This window comes from Vulpes vulpes, chromosome 6 (genome assembly GCF_048418805.1).
Source record: "Vulpes vulpes isolate BD-2025 chromosome 6, VulVul3, whole genome shotgun sequence".
NCBI classification, from domain to species: domain Eukaryota; kingdom Metazoa; phylum Chordata; class Mammalia; order Carnivora; family Canidae; genus Vulpes; species Vulpes vulpes.
The window spans coordinates 2,489,316-2,510,237 of record NC_132785.1 but is presented as its reverse complement, the minus strand read 5'-3'; the positions used below and the strand labels follow the sequence as shown (position 1 = coordinate 2,510,237).

The 20,922-nt window shown below is 37.8% G+C and overlaps 1 protein-coding gene across 3 annotated transcripts in view; it reads right to left on the bottom strand.

The window, feature by feature from the left end:
- Positions 1–20,922, bottom strand: part of CAB39L (calcium binding protein 39 like) — a 110,652-nt gene that overhangs the window by 47,307 nt on the left and 42,423 nt on the right. For 2 of the 3 annotated variants that reach the window (XM_072760548.1, XM_026017273.2), the window contains 2 exons: positions 13,579–13,720; positions 10,524–10,688 (listed from right to left, as the gene is read on the bottom strand). In XM_072760548.1, coding sequence (XP_072616649.1) covers positions 10,524–10,688; positions 13,579–13,689 — 276 coding nt within the window. In that variant the 5' untranslated portion in view covers positions 13,690–13,720. Of the gene's footprint in view, positions 1–10,523; positions 10,689–13,578; positions 13,721–16,181; positions 16,286–20,922 lie in introns of those variants that run through there. The other variant, XM_026017274.2, reaches the window with a different exon arrangement.

The window sequence follows — 20,922 nt, the reverse complement described above, 5'->3', positions numbered from 1 at the left end:
GGCTATAGAAGGGCAAGGGGAGGCATCTTTGTGGTAATGGAAATTTTCTATATCTTGATTTTATCAATACCAATATCCTGGTCATGCCACTGCACTATGGTTTTGCAAGCTATTGCCGTCAGGGAAACTGGGCAAGTTACATGAGATCTCTCTGTATTATTTATTGGTTGTCTTGTTGGAGCAAGTTGGAGGAAGAAAACAGGGCAAGTGCCCACTAGTTCTTCAGGGCCCTTGGGGAAATGATAGCCAGCAAGCAGTTGCATGAGAATTAAAAGCCAGAACCTCAGAGGGCAGCTGTAAAGCACGATCAAACCCCTTCCAGAGACAGACTGGGAGATGGGTGTTTTTGTCGCGCTTCCTCTGTGCTAGTCTGGGAGAGGTGGGGATAGTTGCAACAAGTGCTCTTACACCCATGAACAACTGCTCCTTTGTTTGCTCTAGTCCCGTGGGGCTCATGAATGCAAGCCCTGTTAGCTTTCATGCATAGGTGATTTAGGGGACCATCCCTCAACTGACAGCCTTAAAAGCTGGGGCACTAGAGGCACAGTCCAAACCCTCTGCTCCTCAAAGAGAAGCTGGGCGTTGGGGTTCCCCCCTCCGACTGTACAGTGCTATGCCAGGGGCTGGGGTTTAAGGCCAGAGTGTGTCTCAGCCTTTCCTCCCCATTTTCATGTGGGTATTTTCTCAATTGCCCGATGAGTAGGAGTAAATCAGCTAATTTCTAGATTTCTCTTAGAGGGAATTCCTGCGTGTGTAACTGTACATTCTGTTCATCCACAGGAGGAGGGAAATTCAGGAGCCTCCTATGTTACCACCTATATTCAGAGTCCCAGAATTTTTTTAAATGGTAAAAGTCAATGCCAGTTCTCATATATTGCTGGTAAGGATATAAAACAATTTGACAATACCTGACCAATGTCTTAGAATCTCAAATTGGGAAATCTAGTCTAAGAAAATAATCCTAAATAACAATCTTAAATACAGGGATCCCTGGGTGGCGCAGCGGTTTGGCGCCTGCCTTTGGCCCAGGGCGCGATCCTGGAGACCCGGGATCGAATCCCACGTCAGGCTCCCGGTGCATGGAGCCTGCTTCTCCCTCTGCCTGTGTCTCTGCCTCTCTCTCTCTCACTGTGTGCCTATCATAAATAAATAAAAAAATTAAAAAAAAAAAACCTTCAAAAAAAAAAAAAAAACAATCTTAAATACAGGTGCAGAGACTTTTTTTTAGAGAGAGAGAACAAATGCCCGTGTATGCGTGTGAGGGATGAGGGTGGGGTAGGATGAGGAGAGGGGCAGAAGGAGGAGGAGAGAGAGAATCCTAAGCAGGTTCCACATCCAGCACGGAACCTGATGTGGGTCTTGATCTCACAACCTTGAGATCATGATCTGAGCCAAAATCAAGAGTCAGACACTTAGCCAGCAAAGAAATCTTTATCATAGTGGTGATAATAAAGAGTTAAAAATAATATGTCCAGAATTAGGCATGGTTACATAAATTATGGTATATAATATGGGCAGAAATAAGGACATCAAAATGTTAGTAATGATTACATAGAAGAAAAATCTCTGGCTAGCCTTTGCTTTCAGTTTATTCCATGGAGAGAAACAGAGAAGGCTAGAAATAAGGGAGAAAGAGAGAAAAGAATTAAGAAGAAAGAAAGGAAAGGGAGCCAGGGAAGAAGAAAGAAGAGTTTTAAAAAGGGGGAGACAGATTAAAAAAAAAAAAGACACACAGGAAAGCAAATTTTATCTTCCTTTAAGAAAAACACACTATACAAAATCCAAATTTTAACAGAAAATTAGGAGTTGAGTCCTCATTTTAAAAGGATGCTTTAGGATTAGTTGCTCTCATAATTTTGAAATACTGAAAACGTTCATACTGCTTCATACTAGATGAGTTTCATTTCCCAGATGTTAAACGATATACTTGTATAAGGGGTATAAGCTGTAAATATAAATAAAATTTAAAATGAAAGAAGTCATCTGCTTTGTTCACACTTTTCTAGACTCCACAGTAATCCTGCACAGTATCAATCCTCTTTGAAAAGTCATGAGAGCATGTTTTTCATACTTCCCAGTGAAATGCCACAAGGACATTTCCATACGGCATTCCTGTGAGCAGGAGAAACGAAGCTCCACAGAACTCCATCCAACTTTTACACAGAGGAAAACATTCTTCTGGTTCATTAGCAAATAACGTGCAAAGGCAAAGGAAGCCCCCCACGGATAACAAAAACAAGCTCTGATACCAGGAACAGTTTCTCAAATCAAAGGAAAGGATTAGAGAAAACTTAAACAGGTACCAGATGATTAATGATGGTCCTGCCATAATACAGAACCGTTGCAGTTGTCCGTTCATCATGCTATAACTAACTAGAGTAAAACTTAGCTATTTCAAAACCAGTCTTCAGCAACCCTCTGACTGCTAGATTTCAGGTTCTGCATCTAGAAGTTGCCAGAAAAAAAAAAAGAAAGAAATCTTTGATGATATTGAAGTCATATCTAGAAATGACCCAAAATGTCTGAAATTAGCCAGTAATTCTAAGATTATATATGATGTAACTGAACAGATGCCAAACCCGAGGCAGCACTTGCATTAAGCCGACAAACTCGAAAAGGTCAGCCCTGACATGAGATAGTCAACGATTATCTGCAGAACGAATGATACATATGGAGGTATCAACTGGAATTTAAAAAAGAACGAGAAAAAGAGAGAAGAAGGAAGCAATGAACAGCAGGCACAGCAATTAGAAGTAGCGGCTGATGGGAATCCCTGGGTGGCTCAGTGGTTTGGCGCCTGCCTTCGGCCTGGGGCGTGATTCTGGAGACCCGGTATCGAGTCCCATGTCAGGCTCCCTGCATGGAGCCTGCTTCTCCCTCTGCCTGTGTCTCTGCCTCTCTCTCTCTCTCTCTGTCTTTCACGACTGAATAAATAAAATACTAAAAAAAAAGAAGCAGCTGCTGATAAAGAGCATCCTTCACAATAATAGAAGTGAGAGAAGGCAAATAAGGGAGTGACAGAGAGCAGCATTGCAAAAGAAAACAGTTACTTTAAAATTGCAGCCTTTGACATGTATAAACAATATATAAAGAATTCTCAAAATTCAACCACCAAATAAAAAGAAGCCAAAAGATCTATAAAGACAGTCTATAAAGACAGTTCACGAAAGAAGAGAGATGATGGCAAATAAACACATGAAAATATGCTCAACATCATCAGTCGTTAAGAGAATACACATTAAAATCACGATACAGGGGCAGCCCAGGTGGCTCAGCGGTTTAGCACCGCCTTCAGCCCAGGGTGTGATCCTGGGGACCCGGGATTGAGTCCCACGTCCGGCTCCCTGCATGGAGCCTGCTTCTCCCTCTGCCTGTGTCTCTGCCTCTCTCTGTGTCTCTCATGAATAAATAAATAAAATATTTTAAAAAAAATAAAGAAATAAAAGGAGAGAATGTTGCTGTTTGCAAATGACACCTTAATTTTTAAAAAATAAAACATAATTGTACCCATCGAAGTCATGGACCTCTCTTTTCTGCTTTCTGCTCTCTCTTCTGCTCCTGTATGTGTTGGCTTGGGGCACAGGGGCAGGGAGAGCTAAGGCGGGGAAGGCAAATGTTTGTGCTGGAATTTCAGTAGCACAACTAGACAGGCAGAGCCACCTGCTAGGGGTTTGGGGTGGGGAGGTTTCATCGTCTGGATGAGTGCTTTTGCAGGGGACCAAAACTCAAACTAAACCAATTTATAGATACTGGGAACATTCCAGAGAACCCAAGCACAGGCCAGCTCAGAATTAGTTGCTCTCAAATTGTTTTCAGTATAATTATATTTACACGTTACAAGAGTTCCGACACAGAGCTCCTTCCAAAGCCCTGGCCCTCCCTATCTCCCCCCCACTCCCCATCTTCATTCTTCTGTCTGTCTTTCCTGCAGGCCGGCTTCCTCTATGTTTGTAGTTTCCATGGCAGGAAACCTGACCACTGATGCAGAAATTACATGGAATAGTGTTAGTTCCTAGTTACAGGTGAGGTTCTTTTTTTTTTTTTTTTTAAGATTTTATTTATTTATTCATGAGAGACACAGAGAGGGGGGGTGGGCAGAGACACAGGCAGAGGAAGAAGCAGGCCTCATGCAGGGAGCCCGACTTGGGACTCTATCCAGGGTCTCCAGGATCACGCCCTAGGTTGAAGGCGGTGCTAAACTGCTGAGCCACCCAGGCTGCCCCAGAGGTGAGGTTCTATCCCAGTTTCAGTTCCAGAATCCTGCAGAATACTCTGGCCCTGCTTTGATCAGCTGTTCATTACTAGGCCAATCAGCTGGCCAGGGTGTCATGCTGCACAAAAATCTTGCTGCCACTGTAACCATGTGAGTGGGGAAAGGGGGACCACTCCTCAGAAAGTAGAGGGGATAAAATATTTTGTACATTCTACATGGCGTGAGGAGTCTTTATCCTTATGGCAGGTTACATTCCTTAAAAAGTATGGTGGGGTCAAACTAAAATGGTCATTGTAAAAAATAAATAAATAAATAAATAAATAAATAAATAAATAAATAAATAAAATGGTCATAGTCTTCATTTTTATAGAGGGACTACAACCAATTAACACGTTACATTTCTGATTAAGAGCCTGATGCCAAATACCATTTCAATCATCCATAAATTATGTATCTTTATAGGATAAATGTCTCTAAACTTTATATTCATTAGTTTAAGAGGGTAATGAGTACATAAAATTTCGTTTAATATGATACAGTAGGGGATCCCCGGGTGGCTCAGCGGTTTCACGCCTGCCTTTGGCCCAGAGCGTGATCCTGGAGACCCGGGATCGAGTCCCACGTCGGGCTCCCGGTGCATGGAGCCTGCTTCTCCCTCTGCCTGTGTCTCTCTCTCTCTATCTCTCTCATAAATAAAAATAAATTTAAAAAATAATATGATACAGTATTTCCTCATCTATAATTGTAAATTCTGGGACGCCTGGGTAGCTCAGTGGTTGATGCCTTCACCTCGGGACGTGATCCTGGAGACCCAGGATCGGGTCCCACATCAGGCTCCCCGCAGGGAGCCTGCTTCTCCCTCTGCCTGTGTCTCTGCCTCTCTGTCTCTGTGTCTCTCATGAATAAATAAATAAATCTTTAAAATAAAATTCTGTAACTTAATTTGTCTAATGATGGGTGCAAAGTATATGAACAACCAAATAAGACTCAAAACCAACTAGAGTCAGTGCCCTACACACATAGTCAGCATTTCAAATTGTGAAATGAGTGGAATACAGTCAGAGCTTATGTCTTACGGCTTTATGATTTTTCACTTTTACAGTAATAAAACCAAAGATGAAGGACCACTTTAAAGAGGGCCAAGGGAAAAAAAAAAAAGAGAGAGCCAAGGAATTGAAAAGGATTTTTTAAAAGGGACAGAAATTTTCAAAAAGTTTAGGGCTATAATATGGGCACATGAGAAACTGATACTGGAGCACTAATTTTCCTGACTTTTTTTTTTTAAGTAGCAAGAAATCATCATTAGGCTTTAAATTATCACAGCAGAAAGTTTTTTGCTTCTCTGAACTGCTTTCTAATTCAGCCTGAACAGACGACTTTGCATCCACCCTCGTTTTGCAAAGCACACCTGCCCTTAAAATGAATGCATCAATAAATTTCATCCTTTGATCTCTTATCACATTGTGTTTCAAAACATCAAGAGTCTGAAGCTGTGTCTTGAATAGTGGCCAAACCTCAAAAAACACAGCTCTGAGTTTGATCCTGAGCCCATAAAATCTGAAGACTTGCAATCTCAGCCACAAGTCTTTTTTTTTTTTAACTTCATAATAATATGCAGAAGTGGTTCTTTTTTTGTCAGCAATATTAAGGTTTAAAGGATTAGGTTAAAATTTTATGGCTATAAAGGAATGAGATTTTCTTTTTTTAAACAATTTTGACTCCAAGATCTCCCTCCTAACTAGCCCGTAGTCACATAACAGTAGGATCCTCTAGCACTTTCTGCATCCTGATGGGCCACTTTGCTCTGGGTTCCTGAAGGAGAAATGGGTTTGTCACATAGGTTCCCAAAGCAGTCCCTGCTACCCAATCTAAGCCACTGCCATGGCCACCATCACTGCTGTCCACTCTGGATAAACCCCTGCTCCAAGCTCCTCTCAAGCCTGTTGATGGTCTTGCTTCCCAAAACTAGTTATTTCCTCAACACTGTTTACCCCAAGTCTAGAAAACTGTCCCTTTTCCTTCACGCAACATATACTATTAGTACTTAGTTCTTTTATCTAAGGTTTAAGGGTAACAAAGGGTAATTATAGTAGAGTGCAGAAACAATCTCGAATTCTATGAATTGCTATTATTAAAGGCTTATCAGTGGTTTCTCTCTCTCTCTCTTTTTAGAGAAGATTTATTTATTCATTTAAGAGAGAGAGGGAGAGCCAGTGTGAGCAGGGGTAGGGCAGTGGAAGAGGGGGACAAGTAGACTCCCCCTTCCAGGACCTTGAGATCATGATCTGAGCCGAAATCAAAAGTCGGACGCTCAACCAACTGAGCCAACCAGGTGCCCCCGGTTTTCAGCATTCCTGATCATCTTTCTCCTTAAATCCCATCCTCTATCATGGTTCTGCAGTCTTTCCCTCACCCCAAAACTTTCTCCTACTTCTCTTCTATTTCCTACTCCTACCAATCTTAGTCAAGGAGAGGACATCTCTCAAATTTCTGTTACTTTATTCTGCAAAGGGAATCTAAGCTCTTCTCTTTCATTCTTTTCCTTCCAGACACTGCCTAGAGACCTAACCTACAACTAACAAAAATCCCATCTAGGTGTCCTCTAAACAAAAATCAATTTTTCTCTGTAAGGAATTCTCCATCCTTTTAGGTTATCCAGCAAAAGCTACAGCCCATCCCTAAATAATATTTTCTTTTCTTCCTGTTACAAACACATACCAGAAATTTTACAGTCAAATGACTCTTGTACTTTCCAACAAACCCCCAGGAGAGCCTATTCACTTACAAAATGATTATTATCACTCTTGAACTATCTGTACACAATTTACTAATTCCTCAAGAAAAGTGGCTTACTGCTGTGCTCAGAATACTTTCTTTTGGTCTAATTTCCTTACTTCTGCTTCAATCTCTCATTCTCATTCATTCATTCATTCATTCACTCAACCAACCAATGTACATGGCACTAGGTGTGGGAAAGTGGATCCTAGTATTCAAGATAATTTCAATCCAGAGGGGGCTGTAACCAGTTCTACCTATGAACCAAGACACAAGGAGTGCAGAGTTCTGTGTGATTAGACTGAGTTTTAAAATTCAGATGAATTTTATCAGGTTGTCATAGCTTCCATGGATACTTTAGGCTTGAGATGGAAAGTTGCTATTAGCAGGCTAACCATTAGGTCCTCCAGTCCACAGAGATACACAGCCCATTTCTATAAGGAGGCTAATAATACTGCCTCGTTTCTGAAAATACTGTATGTAGCCAGGGGAACAGAGTTGTGCTCAATTTTAACTGCTTTTCATTTATTCATTCAACTAAGAAGTATTTATAAGTGTCTACTTTTTAGGGGCTTGAGAAGGACAGTTGCATCTAATGACTATCACATTCACTTATAACTATGTTCTAGGCATCATGTTAGATCAATGAACAAAGTCAAGAATTGTCTGATCAATTATACTTCAATAAGGTCAAAAACAGAAAGAACTGTCTGCTTTTTTATTACCACAATAACAGATCTTCATAATGATAGTTTTGAGTCAACAGTAAAAAATTATATCCAGAATACTATTTTGGAGAGGGACACGTATATAATGCATTTTATAGAGAAAATGGAAAGTAATCCACAAAAGTAATTTATTTGACTTTCTACTTTTGAAGAACTAATCTTCAGTTACACAGAAAATGAAAATATGGGATCCCTGGGTGGCGCAGCGGTTTGGCGCCTGCCTTTGGCCCAGGGTGCGATCCTGGAGACCCGGGATCGAATCCCACATCGGGCTCCCGGTGCATGGAGCCTGCTTCTCCCTCTGCCTGTGTCTCTGCCTCTCTCTCTCTCTCTGTGTGTGACTATCATAAATAAATTTTAAAAAAATTTAAAAAAAAAGAAAATGAAAATATTCGGAAAGATAGCTCTTTCCCTGAGGATTCCAGAGAGTAAAATTTTACTTAATAACGTATAAGTCAACTTTTAGGCAATTGAATTTTTTTTTTTAAGATTTATTTATTTATTTATTCATGAGAAACACACAGAGAGAGAAAGGCAGAGACACAGGCAGAGGGAGGAGCAGGCTCCACACAGGGAGCCTGACGTGGGACTCGATCCCGGGTCTCTAGGATCACGCCCTGGGTTGAAGGCAGCGCTAAACCACCAAGCCACCTGGGCTGCCCTGGCAATTGAATGTCTTAATTCAAAAATAACTATTAAAGTAAATTTACTCTCTAAATTTATTTACTTTCAGTGTCTGTGTAAAATAAGGGAAACTTGCACAAGTATTTCCTATTGTTCCTCTTTTGTTATCTAAGCCAATGTTAAGTAAAGTTGTAAGGTGCCCAAAGTCTGTCTTGATGTACTCCTACCTCCCTAATTCTTGGGCAGCACTTTGAACCTATACTGTTCTGTGGCTGCTCAAGACTTCCCTAGTTCACTGGGCCTGATGACATCTCATTCCTGACTCATTCTTCAAAACATAACCATCCTTGGTCATATTCCTTCTAGCATCCAACTGCAAAGTGGGCTAATCTCATAAACCAACTCAGGCTAATATATTAATTAATGATAATAATAGCTTAATACATTTCTGCTTTAAGGGAAATGTGCAAAACAAGAAGATTTATAGAAATATAAGACTGTAATCCAAGAATAGGGAGTATTTTTCCCATTTATGGTTACTGACCAACCAAATATAAAATTAAAGTAATAAACAACAACAAAAAAAACCCAAGGGTTATAACAAAAATAAACCAGTTTACATTTTAGTTTGAAAAAAGGAGAAAAATGAGAATATACTACCTGACATTTGTGTATAGCCTGCACATGTATTTATTTTTCTTACGTAGCTATATATATATATATACATATTTTTTATTCAGCTTAATATTTAAAACAGTGCTGTTAGGTTCATACTTTTCCTATTTTAGAGAGAACAAAAGTTAGTCTCCAAGAGGTTACATTACTGACTATCAAATAGCACAGCAGGGACTCTGAACAATTCTAATGCCAAGTATTTTTCCACTATGCACAACTCTTGCAAGGGTTCATGATATCTCATTTGAAACCAAATAAAAGAAACTTGAAAATACACAGATGAAAGGATAAAACTACACTTCATTCTGCATATGGCCAGTTTAAAAAGTAAGGAGTAAGATGGGGAGGGAGAGTCAGCAAGCCAGGCAAGAGGAAAGAATTGGAAAAGAGATTATTGAGTAGAAATTGTCAAAGACAGAAACAGGTAAGAGAGGGAAAGAAAGAAAAAAACAGGTGTGCCTGAGAGGAAGGATGAGTTGAAGTCTGGACCACCTGGGGTCCTCCGCTCAGTGCTGTGTCCAGCCAACACACCTGGCTACACATCTCCAGAGTGGTCTTGCGCTGCATTCCTTGTCCTTGGCTCCAGGCAGCCACAAATCTTCCTCCATTAAAGCTGTCCAAAGAGCTGTGGGCTAGTATTTCCACAGATGCCCCAGAGCCCTGGCCTTATCTTGGTCTAATGGCTGTAATCACCATAATTAGTTTTCCTTTCACTTTGTTGGTGATGAAACTAAAAGCTGTTTTAGAAATCTGCATTTTCTTGCATCTCTGAGAATCAATGAAAACCCAAGCACTTGGTATGAGGGTAGTAACAAAACAACAAACAAATCAAAACCAAGACTTCCATCGCTGAAATGGCCAATGGCCAAACTTCCCTTATGTACATGCTGTTTACTGGAAAACCACTGTTCTCAAGTATACCACAGATTAATAAAATGCCTACACCTGTTCACCACTCACGTTTCTAAGTTTTTGTTTTATTTATTTCATTTATTATTCAGGTAAATTGGGTATAACTGCTTTCAAAATGAGGTAAGTATCCTATATTGCTAGCATTTGACAAACTGCTGAAATCATTGGTATAATATTTGAATTAAATGAACAGGCCTGAGAGATACTGAGTTTGAATCCCAGCTTAGGCTCTGAGTAACTTGACTGTGCAAATTACTTCATATCTTGGATCTTTAGGTTCTTCTCTATAAAATGAGGCTGATCACATAGGACCAATCACACAGGTGGTTCAAAGAAAGAAACTCAGAGATGAGTGCGTGGAACTGTACGACATGGAGTAAGCACTCAATGTTATCTCTTATTGCCACCAACCTTGCTCCAGAAAACTTAACCTATAAGATTTCTTCTTACTTTATTAAGGAAATTTGAGAATTTTTAGAAAAATACTGGGCCTTTATATAGTATATGAACAGTAATAATAGAAAGTCAAAGTCAACTATTTATGATTGTAAGCACTAAGCTTGAACAGAAATGTCATCCTTTTAGAGATGGGTTACCTCGAAGTCTATGAGCTGTAGGTCAGCAATGAGCGTCACCAGCAGCCCACTATTGTAGAGCTCTTGTGCAAGCTGGGCCACAGCTTCTGTGGGGGGCTCCTTGTCATTTGTGCCACATAGAATCTCTTTCATTGCTTGCAGGGATTTCGACACTTCCTCTGAAGCCTGGTGACCAGAAAATAGGCTCACAGTTAAGAGGAATGAAAATTTTCAAGCCACAGACAAACAAACAAACAAACAAACAAACAAAAAACCCACCTCATGGATTGCTTATTTACGAACAAGGAACACTGTATAGTTAGTTACAAGCAAACAAAAAAACCTGTTTTGCAGACACTGCTTTTCTTATTTTGGAAAAATGTCGCAAAAATTTATTTATATAAAAAATCTCTAGTCGTTCTATTGGTCAACATAATTGAAACACTCTTTCTTTAAAACACACTCAGACATAGTCTAACTAATCTAGTCATTATAAATTTTACTCTTAAAAATCAAAATGAGGGGATCCCTGGGTGGCTCAGCGGTTTAGCGCCTGCCTTCTGCCCAGGGCGTGGTCCTGGAGTTCCAGGATCGAGTCTCACGTCGGGCTCCCTGCATGGAGCCTGCTTCTCCCTCTGCCTATGTCTCTGCCTCTCTCTCTCTCTCTCTCTCTCTCTGTGTGTGTGTGTGTGTCTCTCATGAATAAATAAAATCTTAAAAAAAAATCAAAATGACTGTTTTGAAGACTTATCAGTTAGCTACTGTTTATTAAAAGCATTTGTTAAGGTTTTTCAACAAATTCCTATGACTGATTTTTTAATGGACTATATAATCAAACTGAACTGTCAAACACACAATCAAATTATCAAAACTCACTAAACTTTGTTAATCTACTTGTCTCTCCCATATGATCATTACTTTTTTTTGCTCTCTATGAAACTTAAAAACAACAACAACAACAAACTTCTTTATATTGTAAAGAGTAATAAGGACATCCACAGAAATAGAAAGTAGATTAGTGGGTACTAAGGCCTGGGGAGGGGACAATGAGGAATGACTCCTAATGGCTATAGAATTTCTTTTGGGGGTGGTGAAAATATTCTTGGGTTAGATACTGGTGATGGTGGTAAAACCTTGTGAGAATACTAAAAATCACTGAATTGTACGCTTTAAAGAGGCAAATTCTCTGGTATTTACTTGCTCAATTTTACTATCTACCAGGTGATCTTATTTACTTACTCAAGATTTATTTACTCAATAAATCTTTTTAAAATTAATATAGGTGAGCAAAAGAGAACAGGCCAAAAGGTTTACAATTTAATCTGCTGAATATTTTTAAAGAAATATAGTTTTATTACTTTCAAGTATAGATCTGTAATCATTATAACTAAATATGGGAATAAAGAGAATAAGACATATTAAATAAAAAGAATTCATAGTAGCATGACACTACTTAAAAAAAAAAACAATTTCCAGATACATCTTACGATCTGACTGAAACAATCATTAATTCATTAAGGGTTGCAAATTTCTTTTGAGTGTAAGATTTATCCACAGAAGAGTACTTTAAATTACATGTGGTTAAGAGTAATTACAAACCAAACATCTGTGTGACCATTACATAGGTAAAGAACAGAATACTTTCAGAAACCCTGAAGTCACCTGAATGCAACCTTTCCAAACTAGAAGTATGTTTATGTTTTTTAGGACAATCGTTTCTTTACTGTGCTTTATAGTTTTCTCAACTGTTTGCATCCTGAAATAATATAGTTCAACTCTGATGGTTTTGAACTTTTTGGAATAGCACGTGTGCCCTTTTATGAGGAGCTTCTTTCACTCAGTATTATAAATGTGAGATCCATCCAGACAGCTGCACCCAGGCAGCAGCGCTTTAATTTTCATTGCTCTCAAGTATTCCACTGATGGCGGGACTACAGTTCATCAGCGCTACCTCTGATGGACGTTCGGGTTGCCTCCATTGAGGGGTTATTATGAACAGCAATCAATGTATGAACACTCTTGTACATGCATCCTGGTACACTAGTGTAAGACTATTTCTAGAGTTAATACCTACGAGGAGAACTGCGGGGTTTTGGCACAGGCACATCTTCATATTTGACAGATGATACTAGCTGGTTGCTAAGGCAGTGACAACAATGTATGCTTTATCCTTCACCGTGGATGAAAGTTCTCATTGCTCTCCACCCTCGCCAACACTTAATATCACCAGATAGTTTTCATTTTTGCCAAGACAGCAGGTGTGTAATATGAATGTATGTGGTTTTAATTGGCCTTTTCCTGAGTAATGAAAATGAGTATCTTTTTATGTTTTTTTTCTGTCTTTTGCCATTTATATTTACTCTTTTATGAAGGTCATATCTTCTTTCTAATTGAGCCAATACAAATATTGTATAATTGTAATTCAATATCATAAGTATGCAAAAATTTAAAATACATTCTACATCTCTTACAAGATGTAGGACAAAAAATATATTTCTGAAAAAAAAATATATTTCTGCCTCACTAAAGAATACAAGATCATTTATACACTTGGATGGAAAGATACTAAATAATATTTATTTTATAGATCTCTTGTCTTGCCATAAACTAACCAGTCACTTTAGAGAGAAATTGAGTATGAAGGATCCAACATCCCTTTGAAGGAATAAAATACTAGGAAAAAAATTTTACCTATGAGGAAAGCCTGTTTGGTGGGACCTTTAAAAAAATGTTATAATGAGGTTGTACCATCGTAGATACTATCAGGTGATCTTTAAATAAGAATGTTCTATCCTTCAGGTCAGTATAACATTATGTACCAGTGTAACGCCTTAGATTTTTAAGCTCTGTATTCTAGAGGGATCCAAGTTTGATCAGAGGCTCAAGATAGTGAACCAAGAGTTCAAGGCAACAGGCTCAACAACTGAATAAAACCTGAAATCAATTTAAATGTATTTATTGGGACCTCATGCGCACATCACAGACCATATTTGGGATCCTTTATCAAGTTTTTACATGAGTTTTTGGTTTTGGAATATATGCACTTAAATAATAATATTGTCATTTTAGTTCATACCTTGTCTGTTTTCTTGTCTTGCTTTTCCAAAATGGCCAAGTTGTCTTTCAGAACTTTCACAATTTCTGCTGGATTTTTGTGTGATTTACTAAACAAAGGCATTTTTTTCATCTATAGAAATCTCTTCTTCCAATATAGAATGCTAAAACAATAAGCAAATAAAAATCATGAATCTAACTTCTTAAAATTTTTCCCGAAGTTTTTATTTAAATTCCAGTTAGTTAACATACAGTGTAATGTTAGTTCCCAGTGTACAATATAGTGACTCAACACTTCCATATAACACCCGGTGCTCCTCACAAGCACCCTTCTTAATCCCCATCACCTATTTCGCCCATTCTCACATCCACCACCCCTCTGGTACCCATCAGTTTGTTCTCTATAGTTAAGAATCTGTTTCTTTGGGATGTCTGGGTGGCTCAGCGATTGAGTGGCTGAGCGTCTGCCTTCGGCTCAGGGTGTGATCCTGGGGTCCTGGGATCGAGTACCGCATTGGGCTCCCCGCAGGAGCCTGCTTCTCCCTCTGCCTGTGTCTCTGACTCTGTCTCTCATGAATAAATAAATAAAGTCTTAAAAAAAAAAAAGTATCTGTTCCTTTGCCTCTCTCCCGCTCTCTTTTTTTCTCCTTTGCTCATTTGTATTGTTTCTTAAATTCCATATATGAGTGAAATCATACTGTATTTGTATTTGTCTTTGTCAGACTGACTTATTTCACTTAGCATAATACTGTCTGGATTTATCCATATTGCAGAAGGTAAGATCTCATTCTTTATAGCTGAACAATAATCCATTGTGTGTGTGTACACTATATTTTTATATATATAATATAATACACTACATATATTTATATATAAAATATCTTTATTCATCAATCAATGGACATCACTTAGGCTGCTTCCATAATTTGGCTATTGTAGAAAATGTTGCTATAAACATCTAGGAGCATGTATCCCTTTGAATTAGTTGTTTTGTATTCTTTGGGTAAATAACCAGTAGTGCAATTGCTGGAGGTTCTATTTTTACCTTTGTGAGGAACCTCCAATCTGTTTTCCAGTGTGACTATACTGGATATATACAGTTTGCAATTAATTCAACTCTTAACGTAATTGAACTGTTAAACCAAAATGTCTTTAGGTGTTTTCAATAAGCTTAATTCAGTAATTTGAAACATCAATACTGATCAAACTAAAATGAGTTTCATCAAGTTTCACATCAAATTTAAATATATATAAATATTTTAAGATAGATATTTTAAAACCTTTGCCTACAAGTTTTTACTTGAAGTTTAAAACTTTTTCTATGATGCAAATACAAGGATTAAGGAAAGAATCCCCAACAGGAAAAGAAGTAGAGAATAAGTTGATATTTAAAACTAGATTTTTAAAAATTAACTAATGAAAGTGATGCTGCCGTTGCTGCTGATGACAACAACGACAGTGACAGATAAAACATGTAAAACAAAATTGGGATCGGGATCCACATACCGTGGTAAGACAATATTTAATGCTACCCATGACAATCACAAAATTGCGATATAAAATTACTTAGAATGTTATTTATTAATATTTATTAATATTTCAAATATTCAGCTGGCAATACTCACTGAAGAAATGAAGACTTCCATGGTGGAGGGTGAGGAGAGTGAGGGAAAGGAGTACTAATTCTTGTTTTTGAGAACATCTATTTACATAGAACAGAGAAAGCTGAATATGGCTGTCATTGCCCTAATGTAAGTATTTAGGGAGAAAATTATAATTGAAGTCTCCAGTTAGGAGAGGCATATTCATGTATTTTACAGTTATTGGCAAAAATATTTCAAATATTACAGAAACATGATACAATAAATCAGAGTCTACCATTAACCAACAGCTCAGAGATAACAAATATATCAGTTTGGTATATGTTACTCCTGAATTTTTTCCTTTTTATTTTATTTTATTTTTTTTAAATTTTTTCCTTTAAAAAATATTTTATTTATTAATTTAACAGAGAAAGAGAGTACAAGCAGGGGGAGCTGCAGAGGGAGAGGGAGAAATAGGCTCCCCGCTGAGCAGGGAGCCCAATGTGGGTCTTGATCTCAAGACCCCGAGATCATGAACTGAGCTGAAGGCAAATGCTTAACTGACTGAGCTTCCCAGGTGCTTCCTGAATTTTTTCATACATGTAAAAATAAAGATATATTTTAAAACAAAAATAGAATACTAAACAGTATTTTGTAAATTTTTCCCATGTTTTAAGATCTTGAATACCATTCTATGAGTATACATTTAGATCTACTACAATAATTTTATATAGTATTTTATTATATAGATACATCATATAATTTTTATTATGTGGCAATTTATTAAATTACTATATAATTTACTAATACCTTATTGATGGACATTTGGGTTAATTCCATTTTTCTTATTTTTCTTATTAACAATGATGCAATTAATCAGTGGCATAACCATGGCTATAGTTCTAAATTCCTAATTCCCCTAGATTCCTGTTTCTCAAATCTGGTTCCCTAGAACTTTTCTTTATTAATAAGTCCTACACATAAATAAATGAAATTGGGGGCATATTTAAAAGCATATATAGTATGGTAATAGGGTGGGTACCGAAACAATCATTAGGTAGTCGGACAGAGCAAGCCAACTGTTGCTTCCTCCCTGAATGATCTTGCAAACAGGATGTGATCCTCTTAAGGCTCTGTGTTCTCACCTGTAAATGGAGATGATAACATCACAAATGGGTTGTGAGGATTAAAGGTAAGCAGAGCACCTTGCACAGGGCCTTGTATAAGTAAAGTACTCTATACTGTTTAGCTGTTATTATTACAGAAAGTTCTGTGATATAATGAATGGATTATTACACAAAACAGAAAGGCATAGTGAGACATGATATTGTCTTAATTAAGTGTCCTAGACACTTCTGGCTCCTTGAATCACTTACACCTTTTGTCTTTTAAAAAATACATATGTTTATTCTTTGAAGGCTAAATATTTAAAGTTAGAATACTTAGTGTTTTTTTTTTAAGGCTACATGAATTTGTGTAATTGTTCTATTTCTTCATGTAGTTCTACTGCACTAAGGAAAAGATAATCGACTGTGAGAATTTCAACTAAATGCTCCCTGACATCAAATTAGAGTACAAATAAGAGTATGGCATTATATATATGAGATGACATGATTTTTGTCCATTACCTATTGCTCTCTCAGTTCTCAATGTATTGAGCTAATTCTAATGCTAATTCTGGTAGTACTACAAATGTTTTCAGGACTCCCATGTTAACATGGTATTAGCCACCATTTCTGATTTGCTGTCTCCCAACTTTTTATTTGCCTGTTAATTTGTTCATTTATTCATTCACTTATTCATTGAACAATCTGAGTTAAGTCCTAAGCACGGGCACCTTCCTAAATACTTGGGATAGAGCCATGAATAAGAAAAATACAATCCTTGGTTTTTGGAGCTTACTATTAAACACAGAAAGTAAAAAATTTCAGGAGTAATGGGATTATATAATAGAGGAAAGACACACATTATAATGCCTTTTCAATATAGTACTCCTTTTTTGAATTTGTTATTTTCACATTTTAAGTGAACTTATTTACTATAATAACTGTAATATAAAATTAGTTTAATAATATTTTAAAATTTCATAGGATCATTACTCAATTCTGGGGTCCATGTTACGAGGGAAATCAAGACCTACATCTCAAACTATGCACTTCCAGGCCTCAATCCCCTATAAATTACAGTGAAACTCTTCTAACTGTTCCGTTTTCCTCACACCATAACCAGCCCCACCCTGACCCCCAGACTGAACACCTTCCTTCATCACCCTCAAACTCAGGGCTGCCCTTCGGCATCCTACTCCTTCGGCAACCATGCTGGTCGCTTGCATGTGCATCCACCCCAATCACATCATTTACTCTACTGGTCATTTAAAAAATGAGCCAACCGGCACTCAGTACTACCTGCTAAAAAAATACAAGGTACTTAAAACCCCTGTCTGGTTCTGAGTTGTTAACTGATCCACTATGATTCAGAAAGTATCACCCTTGTCTGGGGGTCATTTGTTCTATCTATAAAATGAGGAGGTTCTTTTTAAAAAAAATTTAACTGTGAATTCACCTAGTCATATCATTTAACACGTATTTTTCCATTTCGTTTCTGAAGATACAAAAACAAATTTGCCAAATGCTTTGGGAAAATCCAGATATCTCATATTTATGTTAATAGTAGTTTAGTTATCTCATTTTATTTATTGCATCCCCATGACTTATTTTTTATAACTGGAACTTTGAACTTTTTGACACCCCCCACACCCATTTCATCCACCCCCACCCCTATACCTCTGGCAACCACCAATCTGACCTCTGTATCTATGAGTTTTTTTTTTTTTAATTCCACTTACAAGTAAGCTTATATAAATATTTGTCTTTCTCTGACATTTCTTTTTTTTTAAGATTTTATTTATTTATTCATGAGAGAGAGAGAGAGAGGCAGAGACACAGGCAGAGGGAGAAGCAGGCTCCATGCAGGGAGCCCGACGCAGGACTGGATCCCTGGATCCTGGAATCTCGCCCTGAGCTGGAGGCAGACGCACAACCCCTGAGCCACCCGGACTGCCCTCTCTGACTTATTTCACTGAGCATAATGCCCTCAAGGTCCATCCATATTGACAAATGGCAGTATTTCATCCTTTCTTTTATGGGTTAATTGTATTTATGGGTGAATTATACATATACAAGCACATTTTCGTTATCCATTCATCTACTGATTGGCATTTGGGTTGTTTCCATTTCTTGGGAAATAATGCTGCAGTGAACATGCAGGTGCATATATCTTTTCACATCACTATTTTTGTTTTCTTTTGATAAATATCCAGAAGCAGAGCTGCTGGATCACATGATACTTCTATTTTTAATTCTTTTGAGGAACCTCCATATTGTAAGAGACGGTTGTTAAAGAGAGAGCATCGCCCTTTGAAATTAGCTAAGCCGTATACAGTGAGCTCCAGGTGATTCAGCACTGGTCCATATCCATTCTAAATCTTTAACTCCTACTATTTATCATGGCCAAAGATAAAATGCTTAAGGTAGAGAGAGAAGGAATGGCAGAGTCCTGAAAATGGAGCCTTCTGGGGATAAAAGAGTACTAGTAATTTTCTCATAAGTCTACCTCAGAGTTTTTAGAATATACATTATATTTCAGCAAAGCAGGAAGCAAGGGACAGGAGAAGATGCCATATAAGTCCAACAGCCTGACACTAGAGGAATGCCTCTTGGGGACTGAAAACCATGTAGGCTGTGCACATCATCATGCCCTCGAGCATAGTGCTGACGGAGGGCCATGCAGCAAACAAATATCCGTGGACTGACACTGGCCCTGTTGTATTTTTCCATTTTCAAGTGTAAGCAAACAGAATAAACAACAAATAATGTAGGCTCTATTTAAAAAAAAAAAAAAAAAAGAGTAGCCCAAGAAAGAGGAGAAATGCCCTGTGGAGTTAGGAAAGGTTGCTTCCAAAATTAATTCTCTGTAGGAGACAGACAAAACTGACTTCCCTCTCCAAAAAAAGGTCTTAAACTAAAAGCTGGCCAGGACCCCTGGGTGGCTCAGGTTGAGTGTCTGCCTTTGGCTCAGGCCATGATCCCGGGGTCCTGGGATCGAGTCCCACATTGGGCTCCCTGCATGGAGCCTGCTTCTCCCTCTGCCTGTGTCTTTGCCTCTCTTACTGTGTCTCTCATGAATAAATAAATAAAACCTTTAAAAATTAAATAAAAGCTGGCCAAGATGAAAGATAAAAAACACATACATATAGACACATACACAGGTAACACCCCAAATACAGCACAGTAATCCAAATCTGCATGGAGTAGAAATGACCCCATGGAAAACTGACTGTGAACAACTGAAAGGTAAAAAATGAGTCAGGCTACATTTATTCACTCAAAATATTTACTGAGCACCTTTGTGTAATATGTATATTACAGAGATATGGAAAAGATAAAGGTTATCCTATAAAAACAGGTATTATTATGGGGAGGGGGAGGAAGCCAACAAGAAAAAAAAATCTAAAAAATGAAGCTGAAGCAACAAAGATGTAACAGCTTAAGCAGAAAAAAGATCTAAACCTAGTCACTTAAAGAACTCTTCCAGTTGAGATTAATAGTAACACCCCAAATTCAATGTCTTGTGGCTTTAAAAGAAACAAACATTATACTCTCAAAGCTCATTCCTATAAAATGACCTTAACAACAACAAAGGATAAAAATCAAGTTGCCTTTGAACTTCCATAAAACTAAATGTCATCAGAACAAAGAGAAAACCTACAGAGTTCTGAAAGGGAAGGTCTATATAGCCTCATAATTAAATCTCTAGCCAACATATTTATGTGTGAACAGATTGTGCATGCTTACTAAAAATTTTATAAAAAGATGAGATGGAACCAAGCCCACGAGAGTTCAACAAAATAAATGCTGAAAATCAGAAATAATTCTTGAAAGGAAGCCTTGATATTGTTGGTAGGACATGTGGGAGGTTACAAATCAACAATTATAATTAAATCATAGGGGAATAAAAATAAGTAAGAATTCAAGTTAAAAAGGAAACCACCACCCCAAAAATCTCCAAGAAAAGAAGGATGAAAATAATAGCAATAGAAGCAGAAATTAACTGAATCAGAAAAGTAAAAGAAAAAAGAAAAAATCTCTGGTAGCTATTTGGTCTCTGTTTCTCCTGGTGATAGACCTGTCTGCTCTACTTCCCATCCCACCCTCCCCAAAGGGTGGGAACATGACCCAGGCATAGTCAGAGTGTTCCTTCCACTGCCCTGGCTACGGCAGTTGGCTCACAAATGGATTGTGACACCATCAAGCTAATCAAAATGCTTTAGCAGGACTTTTCCCTTGGGTATTTTAATTTAATTAAAATACATGGGACATATAGAAGAAATAGAGAACAATATCACAAGTTCCTATGTAATTGACTACGTGGCTCTAAAAACAGAAAAACAACAGAAGTCTCCTCCTTGGTACATCTCCTTGATCCCATCCTCCTCTGGCTCATGCTGATGGGAATATTACTTGGACAGTAATTTAGCAATATGGATCCAGAACCCTTAAATGTTCACAACCTCTGATTTAGTAGTAACTCTGCTTCTGGCAATCTGTCTTAACAAAATTAAACTAAAATAATGGTTATCTTTGTAACATTTTAAAAAACATCTTAATATCTCAGAAATTTAGGTGATTCTTACAACTGAGGGGACTTTATCCTAGTTAGCAGGGTATTTTTCTTTCTTTCTTTCTTAGAGGTATATAGAGTATATGACTTACAGCCAGTGACTT